This window comes from Stomoxys calcitrans, chromosome 2, assembly GCF_963082655.1.
Source record: "Stomoxys calcitrans chromosome 2, idStoCalc2.1, whole genome shotgun sequence".
NCBI classification, from domain to species: domain Eukaryota; kingdom Metazoa; phylum Arthropoda; class Insecta; order Diptera; family Muscidae; genus Stomoxys; species Stomoxys calcitrans.
In genome coordinates this window covers 49402591-49421500 of record NC_081553.1, presented here as the reverse complement: position 1 = coordinate 49421500, position 18910 = coordinate 49402591, and the positions used below count along the sequence as shown (strand labels likewise).

At 40.8% G+C, this 18910-nt stretch overlaps 3 protein-coding genes across 3 annotated transcripts in view; 2 read left to right on the top strand and 1 right to left on the bottom strand.

Annotated features, from left to right (window-relative positions):
• LOC106091084 (homeobox protein rough) overlaps nucleotides 1-11053 on the top strand; it is a 39235-nt gene extending 28182 nt beyond the window's left edge. The window contains exons 4-6 of the mRNA XM_059361435.1: nucleotides 3992-4614; nucleotides 9613-9786; nucleotides 11013-11053. Coding sequence (XP_059217418.1) covers nucleotides 3992-4614; nucleotides 9613-9786; nucleotides 11013-11053 — 838 coding nt within the window. The remainder of the gene's footprint in view (nucleotides 1-3991; nucleotides 4615-9612; nucleotides 9787-11012) is intronic.
• The window catches only part of LOC106091092 (oxidoreductase-like domain-containing protein 1), a 34469-nt gene extending 22147 nt beyond the window's left edge, over nucleotides 1-12322 (bottom strand). Inside the window, exon 1 of the mRNA XM_059362014.1 lies at nucleotides 12180-12322. The gene's annotated coding sequence lies outside the window, so the exon portion shown is untranslated. The remainder of the gene's footprint in view (nucleotides 1-12179) is intronic.
• A 2157-nt stretch (nucleotides 12323-14479) lies between these two features.
• On the top strand, nucleotides 14480-16359 carry LOC106091089 (ribonucleoprotein RB97D). Its single transcript, XM_059361434.1, has 4 exons — nucleotides 14480-14676; nucleotides 14744-14973; nucleotides 15049-15299; nucleotides 15362-16359. Exons 1-4 carry the CDS (start codon nucleotides 14584-14586, stop codon nucleotides 16357-16359), a joined length of 1572 nt encoding a protein of 523 aa, XP_059217417.1. The 5' UTR covers nucleotides 14480-14583.
• The last annotated feature ends 2551 nt before the right edge of the window (nucleotides 16360-18910 follow it).

The following is an 18910-nucleotide window of genomic DNA, read 5'->3' as shown; positions in this document are numbered from 1 at the left end:
ACACTTCTTTGGAGAGAAGTTTTACATGGCATAGTACCTCACAAATGTTGCCAGCATTAGGAGGGGAAAGCCACAATTTAAATTTTTTACTGATGGTATCACCAGGATTCGAATCCAGGCGTTCAGCGTCATAGGCGTACATGCACGTTGGCCTCCACATAAGACTTGCCTTATGTACGTCATATACGAATAGGGCGCTCTCTAATCGACATGTATTACCATATGTATTGTACTTGTTTTTATAGACATGTGTCTCCATGTATATTCGATGATGAAATAAAAGTTCGATTTTATCGAAAAAGTTACATATTTATTCCAACCCCAGCACGGGGTAGCTGTGAGCACCCCACAGGCTGGAACATTGAGGTCCGATCTATGTTCATTGCTGTCACGAAAAGCTTAGCTGTAATCTACTGCGCGCGTCCACAGGTTGCGGATAGTGAAGTAGCTGCAACGTTAGTCGCGGACACTCAGCGGTATTGAGCGGAAAGTTTCAGTGAGAGACCGGGCGATACCGACTCTTGCACAAATACTGGGTGCCTATGATGCTTGATATGACAAGACGAGTTATTGGCGCCTTTTAATAACCAACGACCATCATGTTCCCGCGGTAGAAACAAGGTCCTCAAGTCTTTTGCAGGCAGCATTTGCGGTGCAGTCCCAAGGCATCCGGTTGTACGTACCGCATTGACACGATAAAGTCCTTCATCGGCAAGTGTTGCCGCCTCAGTGTACATCACACTGCTACAAAAACAACAATTTGGGGTGCAGACAAAGAAACCTTGTTGGCCACGTACAAAGCAATTGGTTGGTCTGTGGTAAGTTATGCAGCGCCAGTGTGGTCTCGTCGCCCTCCGAACTGCGACGTGCTGTCTCCTCAGTTCTCATGTGGACCACCTACATCAGGAGACAAAGATCCTACCAGTGCGAAGACATAACTACATGCTGTCTAAGCAATATCTTTTGGCCTGTTATCGCAGAGACCATTTAAATCATCATCTTGTGGATAGATATCCACCGCCCAGAAGCCTAAAGGTAGATCTACATGATCTAGAGCGTGAGGTTCAGCGCTACAAGATAGAACCTCTAGATCATGCGGCATATCAAGCAGGTTTAGACAACATTCAAACCGGAGTAGTTCTGGCTCAATTACGACAACATGGCAAACCAGAGTAATTCTGGCTCAATTATGTTCCGGCAGATGCAAACGTCTCAACTCCTACAGGGCAAGGATTGATGACGACGTGCAGGATGTATGTCCCGATTGTAACCAGGGATCGCACGATACACGTCATCTGTTTAACTGCCCAGCCAGACCCACTCGACTCAGACCCAGATCCCTGTGGACGCACCCCATCTTAGTCGCAGAGTTCCTGGGTTTTAACACTCAGCAGAATCAAGCAGACGAAAGATAGAACACAACAAACTGCTACAATAACAACATGTTCCCGCAGCGATCGGTCCTTTGGATCGGAACGAGCTTGCTCACATACAGGAGCTTGCCGATAATCGTCACCTCCACATGAAAATGTGTCTACAACAACAACAACACACGATGTGTATAACTTTCAGGGCTGCTATTCATACCCTACACCACTACTGTGGTACAGGGTTTTATAACTTAGCGGATTTGTTTGTAACATCCAATAGAGATAGACCCATTGATAAGTAGACTGATCGACTCAGAATCACTTTCTGATTCGATTTAGCTATGTCCGCCTGTCAATCTGTCCGTCCGTCTGTCCATGTTAATTTGTGTACAAAGTACAGGTAGCAGTTTTCATCCGATCGAGTAAAAAGTTTCAGACAGGCATGTTTTTCGGCCTAGAGACGAAGCTTATTGAAATTGGAAAAAATCGATTCAGATTTGTATGTAGCTCCCATATATATTTTCATCCGATTTTCAATAATAATGCAATAAAATGGTCATTTGTTAACCGATTCTCTGAAGGCATGAAGGATTTTCTCTTGACTTTCGACATTACTTCTGAATTTTGTGGAAATCGGTTTAGATTTATATATAGCTCTCATATATATATATCGCCCGATTTTAACTTCTGGAGTCACAGCAAACGCATTTGTTGATTCCATCTTGCCAAAACGCTTTCCTCGACCACTGCCACAGTATCGGAGAAGTTTGCTCGAAATCGTTTCAGAATAATATATAGCTCCTATATATATTAGGTTGCCCAAAAAGTAATTGCGGATTTTTCATATAGTCGGCGTTGACAAATTTTTTCACAGCTTGTGACTCTGTAATTGCGATCTTTCTTCTATCAGTTATCAGCTGTTACTTTTAGCTTGCTTTAAAAAAAATGTAAAAAAAGTATATTTGATTAAAGTTCATTCTAAGTTTTATTAAAAATGCATTACTTTCTTTTAAAAAAATCCGCAATTACTTTTTGGGCAACCCAATATGTTGGTCAGATTTTGGGCAATTTGCAATAATGTTGTCATTTGTCAACCGTAGTTTTGCCTTTTGAACATATTTGCTCGCCGAGGTCCATCAAAAATTGGTTCAGAATTAGATATAGCTACCACATTGTACTTATAGGGTAGGTGTAGTGTTATTATACAGTTGGCACTGCCCGACTTTTGCCCTTCCTTACTGGTTTTGAAATTACATATGACATGTCTGATCGTATAATGGCAGCTTAAGTTAGTAGAAATTAGAACGTTAGTAAGCGCCATTTATGGCCAGAGATGTAGAGGCACTATATAGCTATAAGCATGCCTAAGTCACTCTCAAACATAGTCAAGGGGGATGAGAAGACCTCCTTCACCGAACTGCGACGGGATGAGTGACTGATCCGAGGAGATTTGGCAGATTTTTCAATCCTCAGTTAATCCATGAATGCGACGATTGGCTATGCTTTTCGCTCTGTCACTTCCGGTACAGAGCGGAGAGCATAGACAAACGTCGCATTCATGGTCTCCGAGCCAATGAACAAGCGTTACAATAAATCGTGGACGAAATTACAAACATCATCCCTAGCACCAATTTATCCAAGATGCAGAGTATAGTATCCGCCTAAGTTTCTGAAACTCTAAACCCTCCAATAGTTCCTATTTGGAGGCCACCGTAGTGATTATGGCGCTGAACGCCTGGGTTCAAATCCTGGCAAGACCATCAGAAAAAAACATTTTCAGCGGTGGTTTCCCCTCCTAATGCTGGCAACATTTGTGAGGTACTATGCCATGTAAAACTTCTCTCCAAAGAGGTGTCGCACTGCGGCACGCCGTTCGGACTCGGCTATAAAAAGGAGGCCCCTTATCATTGAGCTTAAACTTGAATTGGACTGCACTCATTGATATGTGAAAAGTTTGCCCCTGTTCCTTAGTAGAATGTTCATGGGCAAAATTTGGACTGAGAGGTACCACCATCCTCTTCCCTGAGGGGTGAAAAAAACCAAGCCAAATTTCAAATTATCTACAATACAACTTTCTACAGACCATAAATTATATTGGCCATCTCACAAACGCACACACGCGCACTGACATTTAATGTCCAATTAGGAACTTGTGGCAAATTTACCAATAAATTATCCTTCCTAAAAACACATACCAACAAACATTGAACCCTTTGCATGGGAGAAGTTTTGAGAAAGTTACTCCAAATTTGATTATCAACTATTTTTAGGGGCAATAATGCAGAAAACAAACGGAAGTAAAACAAAAATGGACAGACCAAAAAACTCCATATCAAGATATAGCAGGACACAGTAACAGAAATGATTAACGTTAGTAATTAAATTAACACGAAAATGAAAGTTTACGACATTTAAACGCACAAAATTCCCATCAAACAATAAAGACCAAACCAAAAAAGACAATGGAGGAAATGTTAAACGAATGTCTTATTCATGGCAAAGCTGGCGGGAGAAAGCAAAAAATATAAAACTAATAGCCTCTAATTATTTAACGATTTTCCAATTCCAAAGAATTTTTTATTATATCCTTAGTTTTTGTTTGTTGTTGTTTTTTTTTACAGAAGTTTTGTTGTGGCCAATGGTTTTATGAGCAGCATAATGGGTCAGACGGCTTATCCAGGCACCACAACAATGATAACCAATCTTCAGCAGAGTTTGTATCATCAACATCCACATCATGCAGCATATCAGGCAACACCACATCAACTGCAACAGATGTCCACGCAGCACACACCTCCCGCACATATGCATGCAGTGGCAAATGCAACGATGCATTCCTTGAACTCAAACGCGAATGCCTTGCATGAGATCAAGGACAATTTTAATAGGGCAAATAATGATTTGATAACTTCAAAACAACCCCCACCACCGCCACCGACACCAACAGCGGCCCAGACGCCTATAACAACATCACCATCATTAGGAATTGAACCCGTTGCTATCATAAACAATGGCAGTAACAACAATGTTAATTATGGTGACACTAATAGTTTTCATAGAAACCCCAATAACAGTCACAATATCCAAAGTAGCAGCAGCAGCAGCAGCAGTCATAGAACAGGTAGTACAAGTGTTGTTGGCCAACACACCACCACCGCTCCCAGCGATACTGCTGTGGCCATTGTTGCTGCCAATGGTTTAATTGTAAACCACCACATTCGTGGTATGCATAGTGGCAATGATTGTAATTTCAGCTCAATCACCAACTCGTGTTAACAATATATTTCGTCTTAGCCATCATCCCTACCAACTAACCAGACCACCCCAACTCTCCACATCATGGCCATTTGCATTACAAGCCCATTTATATTAAGCTTTATTTTACTCTAAACGAAATACCATTTATCATTTAAGCCAACAACAACAAAATCAAAATTTATCAAAAAAAAAAAAATATACTAAATAAAAATATAATCTAATATATAAGAAATTTCCAAGTATTGGGTTGCCCAAAAAGTAATTGCATTGTAAATACACTTATTTTCTAAAGCAAGCTAAAAGTAACAGCTGATAACTGACAGAAGAAAGAATGCAATTACAGAGTCACAAGCTGTGAAAAAATTTGTCAACGCCGACTTTATGAAAAATCCGCAATTACTTTTTGGGCAACCCAATATATTTATTTTTAGGTGGGTAAATGTTGTTGTTTTGCTTATTGCCTAAGAAAAGTGGGGGAGAAAAGGTTAAAAAAAGACCTTTATTATTAGTTGTTGTTGTTGTAGCAGTATGTTGTACACTGAGGCGGCAGCCCTTGCCGAGGAAAGACTCCATCGGGTCAATCCGGTACATACAACCGGCTGCCATGGGATGGTTTATTATTAGTAATTTGTGTTTGTTTTCCTTTTATGCATCATAGCACCTGAATAAAAGGTAATTTAAAGTTAAAAGTAAACAAGAAACAAGTAAAGACGTGATAAGTTCGGCCGTGCCGTACTTTGGATACCCACCACAATGGATAAATTAACCATCCTCTTTTATAACAACTCCACTACCGGCATGGGATAGCTGTGAGCACCACACAAGCTGGAACATTCGATCTGTGTGGTGTTCATAGTTGTCACGAGAAGCCTAGCTGCGAGCTACCGGACGCGTCCACAGGTTGCGGATATTGGAATGATCCATGCGGAATAGCTGCAACGGCAGTCGCGAACAATCAGCGGTATCGAGCGGAAGAGTCTCAGTGAGAGGTCGGGCGGCACCGGCTCTTGCCCAAATACAGAGTGCCTATGATGCTTGATATGACAAGGCCCTGCACGGGATAGCTGTAAGCACCACACAAGCTGGAACATTGAGGTCCGATCTGTGTGATACTCATTGCTGTCACGAGAAGCTAAGCTGCGAGGTACCGTCCACAGATTGCGGAAAGTAAAATGCTCCATACGGAGTAGCTGCAACGGCAGTCGCGGACAATTATCGAGTGGAGAGTCTCAGTGAGAGGTCGGGTGGCACCGGCTCTTGCACAAATTCTGGGTGCCCATGATGCTCGATATGACAAGGCAAGTTTTTAGCGCCTTTAAATAACCATTGGCCACCCTGTTCCTACGGCGATCGGTTCTTTGGACCGGAACGAGCTTGCTCACCTTTAATTTGTGTGATATTCATTGGTGTCCCGAGAAAGTAAGTTGCGAGCTACCTGGCTCCTCTACTGGTTGCGGATAGTGGAATGCTCCATCCGGGAGAGGTCAGGCGGCACCGGCTCTTGCCCAAATACTGAGTGCCTATGATGCTTGATATGACAAGGCTCTGCACGGGATAGCTGTGAGCACCACACAAGCTGGAACTTTGAGGTCCGATCTGTGTGATGTTCCTTCCGGAGTAGCTGTAACTACAGTCGCGGACAATCAGCGTTATCGAGTGGAGAGTCGCAGTGGGAGGTCGGGTGGCACCGGCTCTTGCACAAATACTGAGTGCCCATGATGTTCGATATGACAAGGCAAGTTATTGACCCCTTTAAATAACCAAAGGCCACCCTGTTCCCACGGCGATCGGTTCTCTGGACCGGAACGAGCTCACCTTTAGGAGCTAGAGGAGTATCGCCACGCCCACATATAAACATGTGGTTACAACAACGACAACCATATACTTAGTAATATGCATATGGGGGCTGGTCTGCCCACCGACCATCTGGTTTCATAACCCCTTAACGCCAAACGTATATCAATCAAAAGAAAAACAATTCGACTGCTCTTGGACCCGAAGAGATGCGCCCGGTTATTCAAATTTTTTTAAGATACCGTAAGTGACAAGGCAATAAAGAAAACCATGCGTTTTATACGTAGTCTCCGGGACGATAAACAACCGTTAAATTTGCCGTGGTCAAACTTAGAAATGTCTTTCGCAGTTATTCAAGGCGCAAGGCTCCGACAGAATCTCTGTACTGATGCTAAGGAACTTGAATGTGCCGAGAGCTGAGTATATATCAATTTTCCGACACAGATCCTCAAGCTGTCTCTGAAAACTAATAGTTACCGATGTCTGGGAAATGGGCAGTGTGATCTCAATACTGAAACTGAAAGAGCCCGATAAAAATCAGTTCTACAGAGGCTTGAGGGACTTCTTCTCCCGAGCCTAGATAGAGAATTTTCTTATGCTGAGCAAAAGTAATATGCAAATAGGGGCTGATCTGGATCCTATTTTATTTTAGACCCGAAAACTATTAAAGTTTTAGCGAAATCGGACAACAATTGCTTTATTTATGGATTAAGATAGGTCTATATGGCAGCTATATCTAAATATAGACTGATCTGGATCATATGCTGGTCGGGAGTCTTAATACAAGACGCTGCGTGAGCGCAGAGGTTAGCATGTACGCCTATGACGCTGAACGCCTGCCTTCGAATCCTGGCAAGATCATCAGAAAAAATTTTCAGCGGTGGTTTTCGCCTCCTAATGCTGGCAATATACTACCCGTGGTTGGTTCTGAAGCATGGGTACTTGTGAAAGCAGATGAGGTAGTGCTTGGAATATTTGGGAGAAAGATTCGTATATATATGGACCAGTTTGCGATAATGGCGAATATAGCGACCTTTGAACCACGAGCTGTATGACGACCATAGCATAGATACACGCATCAAAATTCAACGGCTGCGTTGGCTAGGGCATATTGTCAGAATGGATGAAGAAGCTCCAGCAAAGAAGTCTTTTGAAGGCAAACACGGTGGTACACGCAAACCGGGAAGACCAAACATCCGATGGAAATATCAAGTGGTGGGAGACACCACGAAACTTGGTTTCAGAGATTTTAGAATGAGCGCAGAAGATCTAGCCGCTTGGAACGATATTCTACGTTCGGCTAGTGGAACAAATATTCTGACGGACAGACCCACGGACATCGTTACGATGACCGTTTGCAAAACATCGAAAATGGGTATTTCGATTTGTTGCAAAAGGAATGGCTAAATGAATATACCCCTTATCCTATGATGGTGGGCAAAAAAATGTGCTATGTTCGACAGACCCATTTGGACAACACTAACCATGGCTGTTGGAATTCCCAACAAAACAGTACGTACAAAATTTCAGCCAAGTCGGATAACAATTGCTACTTTTAGTGGCTCAAGATGTCAAATCGGGAGATCGATTTAAATGGGAGCTATATTTCTATTTCAGACAAATCCGATAGCAATTGCGACTTCTAGGGGCTAAAGATGTCAAATCGCGACATTGGTTTATATGGGAGCTATATCGGATTAGATACCGATTTAGACCGGTTTTGGCACTGTTGTTGGAAGTCATAACAGAACCATACGGGCAAATTTTCAACAAAATTTAATAACAATTAAGGCTTGTAGGGGCACAATGTGTCAAATCGGAAGAACGGCCTATATGACAGCTATATCAGTTTATATATCGATTAAGACCGTACTTTACACGGATGTTGGAATTCATAACAGAACAGTACGTGCAAAACTTCCTCCAAATGGGGCATTTTTGGGGCTTCCAGGGCCTAAACAATTAAATCGAGAGATCTGTTTACATGGGAGCCGATTTGTACCGTACTTGGAAGACTTAACAGAACACTTCGCGTATAATTTCAGCAAATCGGATAATAATTGCGGGTTCAAGATCGCAAGTTGACCGACGGATGGACATGACTAGATCGACTTAGAATGTCAAAGAGTGTTGTTCGATTCAAGTTTAAGCTCAATGATAAGGGGCCTCCTTTTTATAGCCGAGTCCGCACGGAGAGCCGCAGCGCGACATCTCTTTGAAGAGAAGTTTCAACATGGCATTAAAACTTGTTGTTGTTGCTGTTGTAGCAGTGTGTTGTACACTGAGGTGGCAGCCCTTGCTGATGAAGGACTTCATCGCGTCAATCCGGTACTTACAACCGGCTGCCATTGGATTGTATTGTCCTTCATCTGCAGGGGCTGCCGCCTCGATGTACAACATACTGCTACAATAACTAAGAAACCTCTCGGCACAGAATGACTATGAGCACCACACAGTGCAGACAAATATTCTTCTCGAGCGAAGGCACAAACAATTACATGTTGTTGTTGTTGTAGCAGTGTGTAGTACACTGAGGCGGCAGCCCTTGCCGATGAAGGAATTCATCGAGTCAATCCGATACGTACAACCGGCTGCCATGTGATTGACTACATGTAGTCTAAGCAGTATCTGCTATCACAGAGATCATAACCATTATGTAGATAGGCACCCAACGCCACAAACCATATGGTTGGATCTATATGATCTAGAGCGCAAGGTTAAGCGCTACAAGAAAGAACCTCTAGATCCCATCACGGGAGAACTATGGGCACTACACACAGATTGGAACTTTCAGCTACGACTTGTGTGGTGTTCATCGTTATCTATAAAACCTGAGCTGAGAAAGGCGTGTCCACAGGTTGGGAATAGTGGAATGCGTCTTGGGTATATGGGTAACAACATTTAGATCCCATCACGAGATAACTATGGGCACCTCACACAGATTGGAACTTTCAGCTACGACTTTGTTATCTAGAAAACCTGAACTGAGGCGCGTTCACAGGTTGGGGATAGCGGAATGCGTCTTAGGTATACGGGTAACTACAATTCCACTTGTGGACAATCAACTGTAACGAATGTAGAGTCTCACTGAGAGGCTGGTTGGTACCGTCTTGAGTGGCTTTGACACTTGACGTCGAGTTATTGACGCCATTAAATTACCAATTAAAAATTTTTTTCCCGTGGAGATCAGTTCTATGGACTGGACCGACCTTAGAGATTGACAAGGAACGCTTCTTCACATGGAAATATGTGGCTACAACAACTAGAACAGAACCTTTAGATCAAGTGCAGTTTCAGGCAGGTCGAGATAGTATCTATGCAGACACAGTCACATTCCTTGAAGATCGACCGCCACCCTTTGCAAGTGAAGAAGTTAGGCTCTCCTCGACAAACCAGAGTATTGCTGGCTTAATTTCGTTTCGTTGATTGCAAAATGCAAATTTTGCCCATGATCATTCCACTAAGGAACAGGGGCAAACATCTCACATATCAATGAGTGCAGTCCGATTCAAGTTTAAGCTCAATGATAAGGGGCCTCCTTTTTATAGCTGAGTCCGAAGGGCGTGCCGCGGTGCGACACCATCTTTGGAGAGACGTTTTACATGGCATAGTACCTCACAAATGTTGCCAGCATAAGGAGGGGAAACCCACGGTTCAAAATTTTTTCTGATGGTCTCGCCAGAATTCGAACCCAGGCGTTCAGCGTCATAGGCGGACATGCTAACTCCTGCGCTATGGTGGACTCCTTCGTTGATTGCAGGCAACTCAATTCCTACAGAGCCATTTCATTAATGGGTTCACACGACTAACGACGCTGTTTAACTGCCATGCCAATGCTACTCGACTTAGAACCAAATACCTCTGGACGCACATCAACTTAGTCGCAGAGTACCTAAATCTGTATATATGACAGAACCAAGCAGACGTATGCATGAAAGACAACACACTGCTAGAACAACAACAACTAAACTAGGTGTCAGACATTAGAGAGGTAGCGCAGACGATCGAGATGTTGAGAAAATTATTAAGGGTTTGGCTATATTTTACGAGGCAATCCATTAAAAAATTGTTGGTAAAAACAACAACAACATAAACTTTCTAAAAACTGCAGTAAAGCCTTTACGTACAGTTCAAGCCAATGTTCAAGCTATTTACAGCTATACTGTAACAAGTGCAAAAACAACAACAACAACATAAGTGGCATAAGAAGTATACTAAAAACAAAGTTGTTTAATTTTAGAAAGTTTTATTTCATCCCATTCTCAAAAACAAAGCCATCTCCAACTCCTTCGTTTTTCCTTGTCCTTCAAATCAGCCCAAAAGATGTTTGCGGAGAAATCTGTGATTGCGATTAATAATAAAATCAATAGACAACAGATGATATACCAGCCATACACACATATACATACATATATATACACACACACGCAATTGCACAAACGCGTCGTACACCACCCAAAATGCCAGCAAATGGTTAGAAATTGTTATTGTTGTTATTATTACATACATATATCATCATTGTCGTACACAACAACTTAATATGTGTACCCTTGAGATGTAATCATGTTGATGATTATTATCATCAAACAGGTGGCGATGGTAGCGGAGGAGGTGGTGGCGATGGTGCATAGTTCGGGGGAGGTATTATTCATAGTTTTGTAGAACGAAAGCAGGCAGCACTTAATCAAAGTAATTAAAATCCTTTCTCTTTGACCCATAGCCAGAGTGACCAAAAACAAAAGAAAAACAAGCTACAAGCTTATGTGGCATAGCTAGCTAGCCAGCCAGCCAGCTAGTTGCTGCAGTTGCAGCTGCCCGAAATCCACTTTGAAGCTTTCTTCGTATGCTTTAAATTGACTTTTTCCAAAACAGATTTTTTTTTGATATCTGTGTGCTCTCACTCCTCTTAGGTGTGGTGGTCGTGGTGCATTATTTTTTTTCATTTCATTGCTTCCCTCTGAATCAACGAAGGTAGATTGAGTTGAGTATCTACATACATGAGTATGTAGATCAAAACAATCTGCAAATCTTATTGGAAATCATAGCTGCTTACGGCTGCTTATACATCCGTCATCCTTTCCATACGAAAAGAAAATCATGCACACATGTCACTTTGATACAATTGTTAAAATTTTTTCTATTTTTTTTGTTATTTTTTTTTTTCATGCTCGCCTAGAATTGCGTTCCAACAGCAAAGCTAGGCTCTATACTAGCGCACCATTTCGTGGCGACCGAGGAGACCGACAACAATCCAAAACACACACCTCTTCTCTTCTTCTTAAGTTGCAAAACGAGTGAGTGGTTGGTTGTTGGTTGGCTGTGGTGGCAGGCTACCGCTGCTGCTTGCTCGCTGGCTGGCTGGCTACAGTATTTTTGTTGCTGAAATTAACCTATTTTAGGCAATTTTTTCTTTTGTACATTCCTCACTGATAACCCATCGCATTATATACTCATTTTATTTTTTTCCTTTGTAGAATTTTGCATGCAAAAATCATTGCGTATCAATTCTTTTTGCAAATCTTAACACTCAATATCAATTTTTGAAAGTTTCTCTTTGTTTTGTCACACACTATATATATCTTAATATATATAAAAAAGGGTCGTAAAATCGTAACCATTCACATACAGCACAGCTTCGTTGAAAAAAAATTCAGTCAGAAATGCAAATTTCTGTGAAAATTTTCCACACTTGATTGCTTGAAAACTAACAACTTTCACCATACAGGGGGTAAACAATCTTATGCGAATTGAACTCACCCTTTAGTTTTTTGCAATATTTGTAATTAAAACTCTAATTTTATTTATTAAAAAACTAAAATTTTACAAATTTTTTCACACACAACTTTTTTTCAAGAAACATCACTACTAAAACAGCTGATTGCCAACTAAATACATTTCTCAGCCTATGGGCAACTCGCAAAAGCAGCCATTTTGTATTACCAGGCCTTGCCAGTCTCATAAAATATAGGCATTAATGGCAATGCCAAAACCAAAATTTTCTTGAATTATCCCCATATAAAAATAAAAATAGATAGAAGCTCCCATAAAAATAGTGCTCCAACCCGTAAACTTAAGTAAAATTCCTTAAATCATTGCCAAAACAAGAAGAATGTAAAACAAATTATTCTATGGCAACGCTTTTTAACAAAAGTATGGTATCTCATACCAAACCTGAAACCCACTTGGCAACCTATTTGTAAACAATACGGCATCCTTCAAGCAGCCATTTTGTTATAGAGAAAATTGACACTGGTCAGGGATGAAAAAGTAAGTATTATCCACTATTTCGTAACTTTTATCAACACTGTTTAAATTTGTGCGAAGTTAGTGCAACGTATAATCTCCTCGTCATGTACTTAGTTATATAGATTTACAGATACGAGCAGTTGACAAAAGAAATATTGATTGTGATTTTGAGTATGTTACTAGTTCGCACAATTTTTCGTTGTTTGTGAGGGTGTTATAATTCTTGACTATAAAGCGCACACCCACCCAAATCTCATTGACAGACAGTGCATTTCGCGCGAAAACATTGTACACAGATGTTTGCCGTGCACTACCTGGATAAATATAACTCATTATATGATTGATTAATGATTTTTTTATTTTTGGAACAATATAGGCCAAAGCGTAATGCTCTGTTTTGGCCTTAAAGCCTAGTATTGACTTCGACTTTTCGCCCGAACAACTGTCAAACAGCGTTATACAAAAATGGTGACGAAGAATCTGCGAACACATTCCGTTAAAGTGGTATTGAGCTCTATATGCAGAATAGTAGTGACATGTCGCTGAGCCTATACAAATTTCGCTTCAATTAATTGCTAAAGCCTAGTACTGACATCGATTTTTCACACGAACAACTCTCAAACGCACTATAAAAAAATGGTGATGAAGATAATGCGAACACATTCCGTACAAGTGGTACTGAGTTCTATGAGCAAAATAGTAGCTACATGTCGCTGCATCAGGGTTACAATTAAAATTGTGCGAAATTTATCCTGATTCAGCGACATGTCGTTACTTTTTGCTCATAGAACTCAGTACTACTTGTACGGAATTATTTCGCATTATCTTCGTCACCATTTTTTTATAGTGCGTTTTGGCAGTTTTTCGTGTGAAAAATCGAAGTCAGTACTAGGCTTAAAACGAATCAACTCTGTTTCAATGATGTTGTCTTTGTTGTGTGTTGTTATGTGACAAATTTGTGTGCGTGTGTGTATACGTGCGTACATGAGCAGACAATATGCGAGAAAAAAGATAACAACGAAGAGAATGGCAACAAAAATCAGACACCATTAATACGTCAAACCAGGCCGCTGTGAGTGACGTCAGTACTAGTTTTAAGGGTGGTACTATGACATAATTACCAGGTAGTGTACCGTAAACAGCTGAGTAAATTTTTTTTTCTCCCAAAGTGCACTATCTGTCAACGAGTTTTGGTTGTGTGTGTGTGTGTATATAGTTAAGAACCATAACACACACAAACAACGAAACATGGAGCGAACTAGTAACATACCCAAATTTAGAGTTGTACTAATCACTGATTTTGACAGATATATCTTGGGTTAAACCAAGATATATTCATTTACAGGTAGTGGCAGTTGCGCAACAACAAAATGTTGAGTGCACTATCTGTCAAAATCAGTGATCTGATTTTGAGTATGTTACTAGTTTGCGTCATTTTTCGTTGGTTGTGTGTGCTTTGGTTCTTAACTATAATACACACACACACACAACCAAAACTCGTTGACAGATAGTGCACTTCGGGAGAAAAAAAATTGTACTCAGCTATTTACGGTACACTACCTGGTAATTATGTCATAGTACCACCCTTAAAACTAATACTGACGTCACTTACAGCGAAAATGCCACAACACAACCAAAACTCGTTGACAGATAGTGTATTCCGCGAGAAAAAAATCTTATAAGTGCATCCTGAAATTGTACTCAGCTCACATCTTACCGTTTATGGATCTACCTTGAGCCAGCTTCAACCATAGTTGTGTGTGTTTACTTAAATATGCACTATGGATTGATAACACTGTAACTGTATTACATTCGGTATTCGACGAAAAGTTAGCAAAGGAATAAATTAAAATAAGACATAAAAATCCTGGAGAGTAGAACAATAAACTCGAAAATTAGCTTATTTACACCTAAAATGGTTACGACAACAGAAAAGGATAACGATGTCGAGGAAGTTTCTCAAAACAATGAGAATACTATTGACATTACCGTCAGTGATGAAGATGATGTAAAATTATTTCTCTTTGTACCTTCGGTAACAATTCTAAAGTTAACTGTATATAAAAACATTTCAGGAAATTTGCGAGGTGGAACATTTAAGAAAACTCTTTGTTGGCGGTCTATCAGGAGAGACTACCGAAGCAAGCTTGCGTAAATTCTATAGTAAATATGGCAAAGTTGTAGACTCGGTAGTGATGAGGGACAATGTGACAAAACGTTCTAGAGGTTTTGGATTTGTAACATTTAGTAAGATCGCTATGGTTGACAAGGCCCAAGCCAGTCGACCACATATAATCGACGGCAAGTAAGTACACACAAACATATAACTATGAAGTTTCATACATGTATGCTAATATCAATTTTTTTTGGTGATATAAAGAAAAGTTGAATCTAAACGTGCTCTACCTCGGCCTGAACCTGCTGCCCCGGATAACACAAAGGGTCTGACCGTAAAGAAACTTTTTGTTGCTGGTCTTAAAGATGAACACGATGAGGATTGTCTTAAGGAATACTTCTCGGAGTTTGGAAATGTGGTTTCGGTGGAGATTTTAGTAGACAAAACCAATGGCAAGCGTCGAGGCTTAGCGTTCGTAGAATTTGATGATTATGATGCCGTAGATAAGGTTGTATGTAAGTATGACGGAAATTAAGAAAAAAATATGCATTAAAATACTAATGTACCATTCTTTTAGTGCAAAAATCCCATGTGGTTAAAAATGTTTTGTTGGATGTTAGAAAATCAATTTACAAAAGAGAGGAGCCGAAAAAACCCAACGACAAAGATGCTGCACCACAAAAAAGCAAAGAGCAGTCAAATAAAATTGATTCACGTATTAAAAATGGGCCTTTCCCAAATAATAATAATATGCCACCTGGGCCATATCCAGGAGGATATCCACCACACATGAACCGTCAGCATCCAACGCCACCCCAACAAATGCCTCCCTATCAACAGGTTCCTCCACCAGCTTATAAACAATGGGGTCCACCACCACCTCAGCAGTATCCCCAGGGACCGCCTCCTTCAAGTTATGGAGGTTACCAACAACAACCGCCAATGCCACCGCCAAATCAAAATGTTGGTCCTCCTCCAAATTGGAATAATTACCCCCCTCCAATGGCAAACAACTGGAATGGACCACCACCTCAAGGGCCTGGTCCTTTAGCATCACGACCACCGGCCTGGCAAAACAATCAATGGGCTGGAGCAGCACCACCGCCTCCAGTGGCTCCTTGCCCACCGGTTCCTTCAGCAAATCAATGGCAAAATAATCAATGGGGAGCCACAGCACCGCCTGCAGTACCCGCCGCAGTTGGACCATCTGCAAATCAGCCTCCTCCTAATTGGCAACAACCCCCTACACCCCAAAATAATGGCCCTCCACCTCCAGCTGTACCGCATCCACAAACACCAGTCATGTATCCACCACCCGCTGCAAATCCGGCAGCTCCGCCCGTACCCAATAACTTTGGCAATGGTTATCAGCAGAATTATGGTGGGGGACCAACAAAACATCCAAATATGTATTCGAATCGTATGAATCCATATGGAGGTCCAAATCAATACAGTAAGTTCGCTAAATGTGGCATTGAAATGATTCCAAAGAAGAAAGTAATAAGTAAGAAATTCCATGTTACTAAAAAGTGTATCTATTATCGGTGGCTAAAAAGTCTAAAAATGATCTTATGACAAAAAGTGCCCTACCTACTTCTTTAACATTTTAGAAAATTTGCTTTTTCATTTTCAGTTAATATCTTTCCCCAAATGTTTACTTTGTTTTTAGATAACCCTCCCACTCAAGGATATGGAAATCCTCCTATGCCAAACGGTAATAAATTCCGCCGCTGAGAAAGGCAAGATGTCTATCATCCTAATGATAAGGTATGTTCTTTTTGTACTTCTTTCACAAATCGCTAATACATTTTATAATTTAGAATGAATTGACAGAAAAGAAGAGGGTAGTTTAGTTCCTCAATAAGTGAAATATAAATCCAGGGAAATAAAGGGTGATTTTTTTGAGGTTAGGATTTTCATGCATTAGTATTTGACAGATCACGTGGGATTTCAGACATGGTGTCAAAGAGAAAGATGCTCAGTATGCTTTGACATTTCATCATGAATAGACTTACTAACGAGCAACGCTTGCAAATCATTGAATTTTATTACCAAAATCAGTGTTCGGTTCGAAATGTGTTCAAATTTTGACAAATTTTGTTCAGCGATGAGGCTCATTTCTGGTTGAATGGATACGTAAATAAGCAAAATTGCCGCATTTGGAGTGAAGAGCAACCAGAAGCCGTTCAAGAACTGCCCATGCATCCCGAAAAATGCACTGTTTGGTGTGGTTTGTACGCTGGTGGAATCATTGGACCGTATTTTTTCAAAGATGCTGTTGGACGCAACGTTACGGTGAATGAACACATTTCGAACCGAACACTGATTTTGGTAATAAAATTCAATGATTTGCAAGCGTTGCTCGTTAGTAAGTCTATTCATGATGAAATGTCAAAGCATACTGAGCATCTTTCTCTTTGACACCATGTCTGAAATCCCACGTGATCTGTCAAATACTAATGCATGAAAATCCTAACCTCAAAAAAATCACCCTTTAGTTGTTTCATAACGGAAAAATTTTTATAAATATATAATCATTCAAACGATTTAATTCATTAAGATTTAGGTAAATTAAAAAAAAAATATTAAAATTTCTGTTTAATATATTACATAGCATTGCCAACACATACTTACAAAGGAGTAAAACTAGCATTCGTAAGAATTAAAATAATTATAAAAACGGGTAACGACAATCTTTCGTACTATAAACCTTTAGTAATTCTATGACTTAAGTTCGAAAACTAGGTTTAGAAAACTATTCTCTAAAATGTGTTATAACTCATCATTCAAAAAGGATTTTATACTTTCTATGGTCGGGATATTTTGTCTTTTGAACCTCCCTCTTTTTTCTACTGGAAGCAGCCAAGAAATAAAACGAGTATGCTTTCATGTAAATAATTTTTAGTTCTTACATATTAGAATCTCAACCCAATCAAAGAGTCAGAGTCAAGATGGTTAACATGCATTTAATCAAGGTGGTTGATCTCCTTCTGAAAATGAAGAGAGAGGACCCTCCCCTTACCATAACTTTCAAAACCGCCAGATCTCTGAAATGGGTGCAACGATTTAAGCAAAATTTTGTTTGTTATGGTAATCCAAAAACACGAAATTGCGGACAATTACTATGGGGGAGGCGCGCCCCGGTAGTCGAGTGGGTAGCGTGCTTGAATTACCAGTGCAGGGGTCGTGGGTTTGATTCCCGCCAGAAGCCTTGGTCTGCTACTGTGGTATCACAATGGACTTAAAATTGTCTAAGTGAGTCTGTAAAAGACTGTCACTCTTACCTAACCTACTATGGGGGAACAAGTCTCTGGGGTCCACCCACCCCCAAACGATTTTTTTTACTTTCCAAGGCAATATTGAGCTCAAATATAACTACTTTCTGGGCCAAATCCGATCTGTGCGGTGTTCATTGCTGTCACGTGAAGTTTAGCTGTGAGCTATTGGGCGCGTCCACAGGTTGCGGATAGTGGAATGCTCCATACAGAGTAGCTGCGGTATCGAGCGGAGAGTCTCAGTGAGAGGCCTGGTGGCACCGGCTATCACACAAATACTTAGTGTCTATGATGCTCGATATGATATGGCGAGTTATTGGCGACTTTAAATAACCAATGGCCACCTTGTTCCTGCGGCGATCGGTCCTTTGGGCCGGACCGATCTTGCTCATACAGGAGCTTGATGAGGATATTTATCTACCAGGGCATAATGGGTCTTAAATAAAAGGCATTTGAGAGTAGAGTACGAATCTACAAAGGTCAAGTGGCTGATTTGCCGCCCCACCCCAAAAAACAACCTATATGGGGCTCAAATGAATGGTATTTGAAAGTAGAGCACAGACATTTCAGAGGCCGTCTCACCCCAAAAAGATCCCCAAACAGGACATATTTTGCATGGAACTATCGGGGTTCAAATAAATGGTAATTGACCGTGAAACACGAAGCGCCAACCATGAATATATGGAGTCAAATCTGAGAGCCAATGGTGACGTAAATACACCAATCATTGGGATAGGGGATTCAAATTAAAGTCGAAATACCCTCTGTGGCTCCTTTAGTCGAATTGGTAGTGTGCTCGGATAACCAGTACGGGGGTCGTGGGTTCGAATCCCATCACAATTGTCTAAAAT

Bases quoted from the DNA above. Each gene is read 5' to 3' on its own strand.
- LOC106091089 (XM_059361434.1), top strand. From the start codon at position 14,584: ATGGTTACGACAACAGAAAAGGATAACGATGTCGAGGAAGTTTCTCAA. The intron at 14,677-14,743 runs GTAAAATTATTT...AAAACATTTCAG, and splicing joins CCGTCAGTGATGAAGATGAT to GAAATTTGCGAGGTGGAACA. The intron at 15,300-15,361 runs GTAAGTATGACG...CCATTCTTTTAG, and splicing joins TGCCGTAGATAAGGTTGTAT to TGCAAAAATCCCATGTGGTT.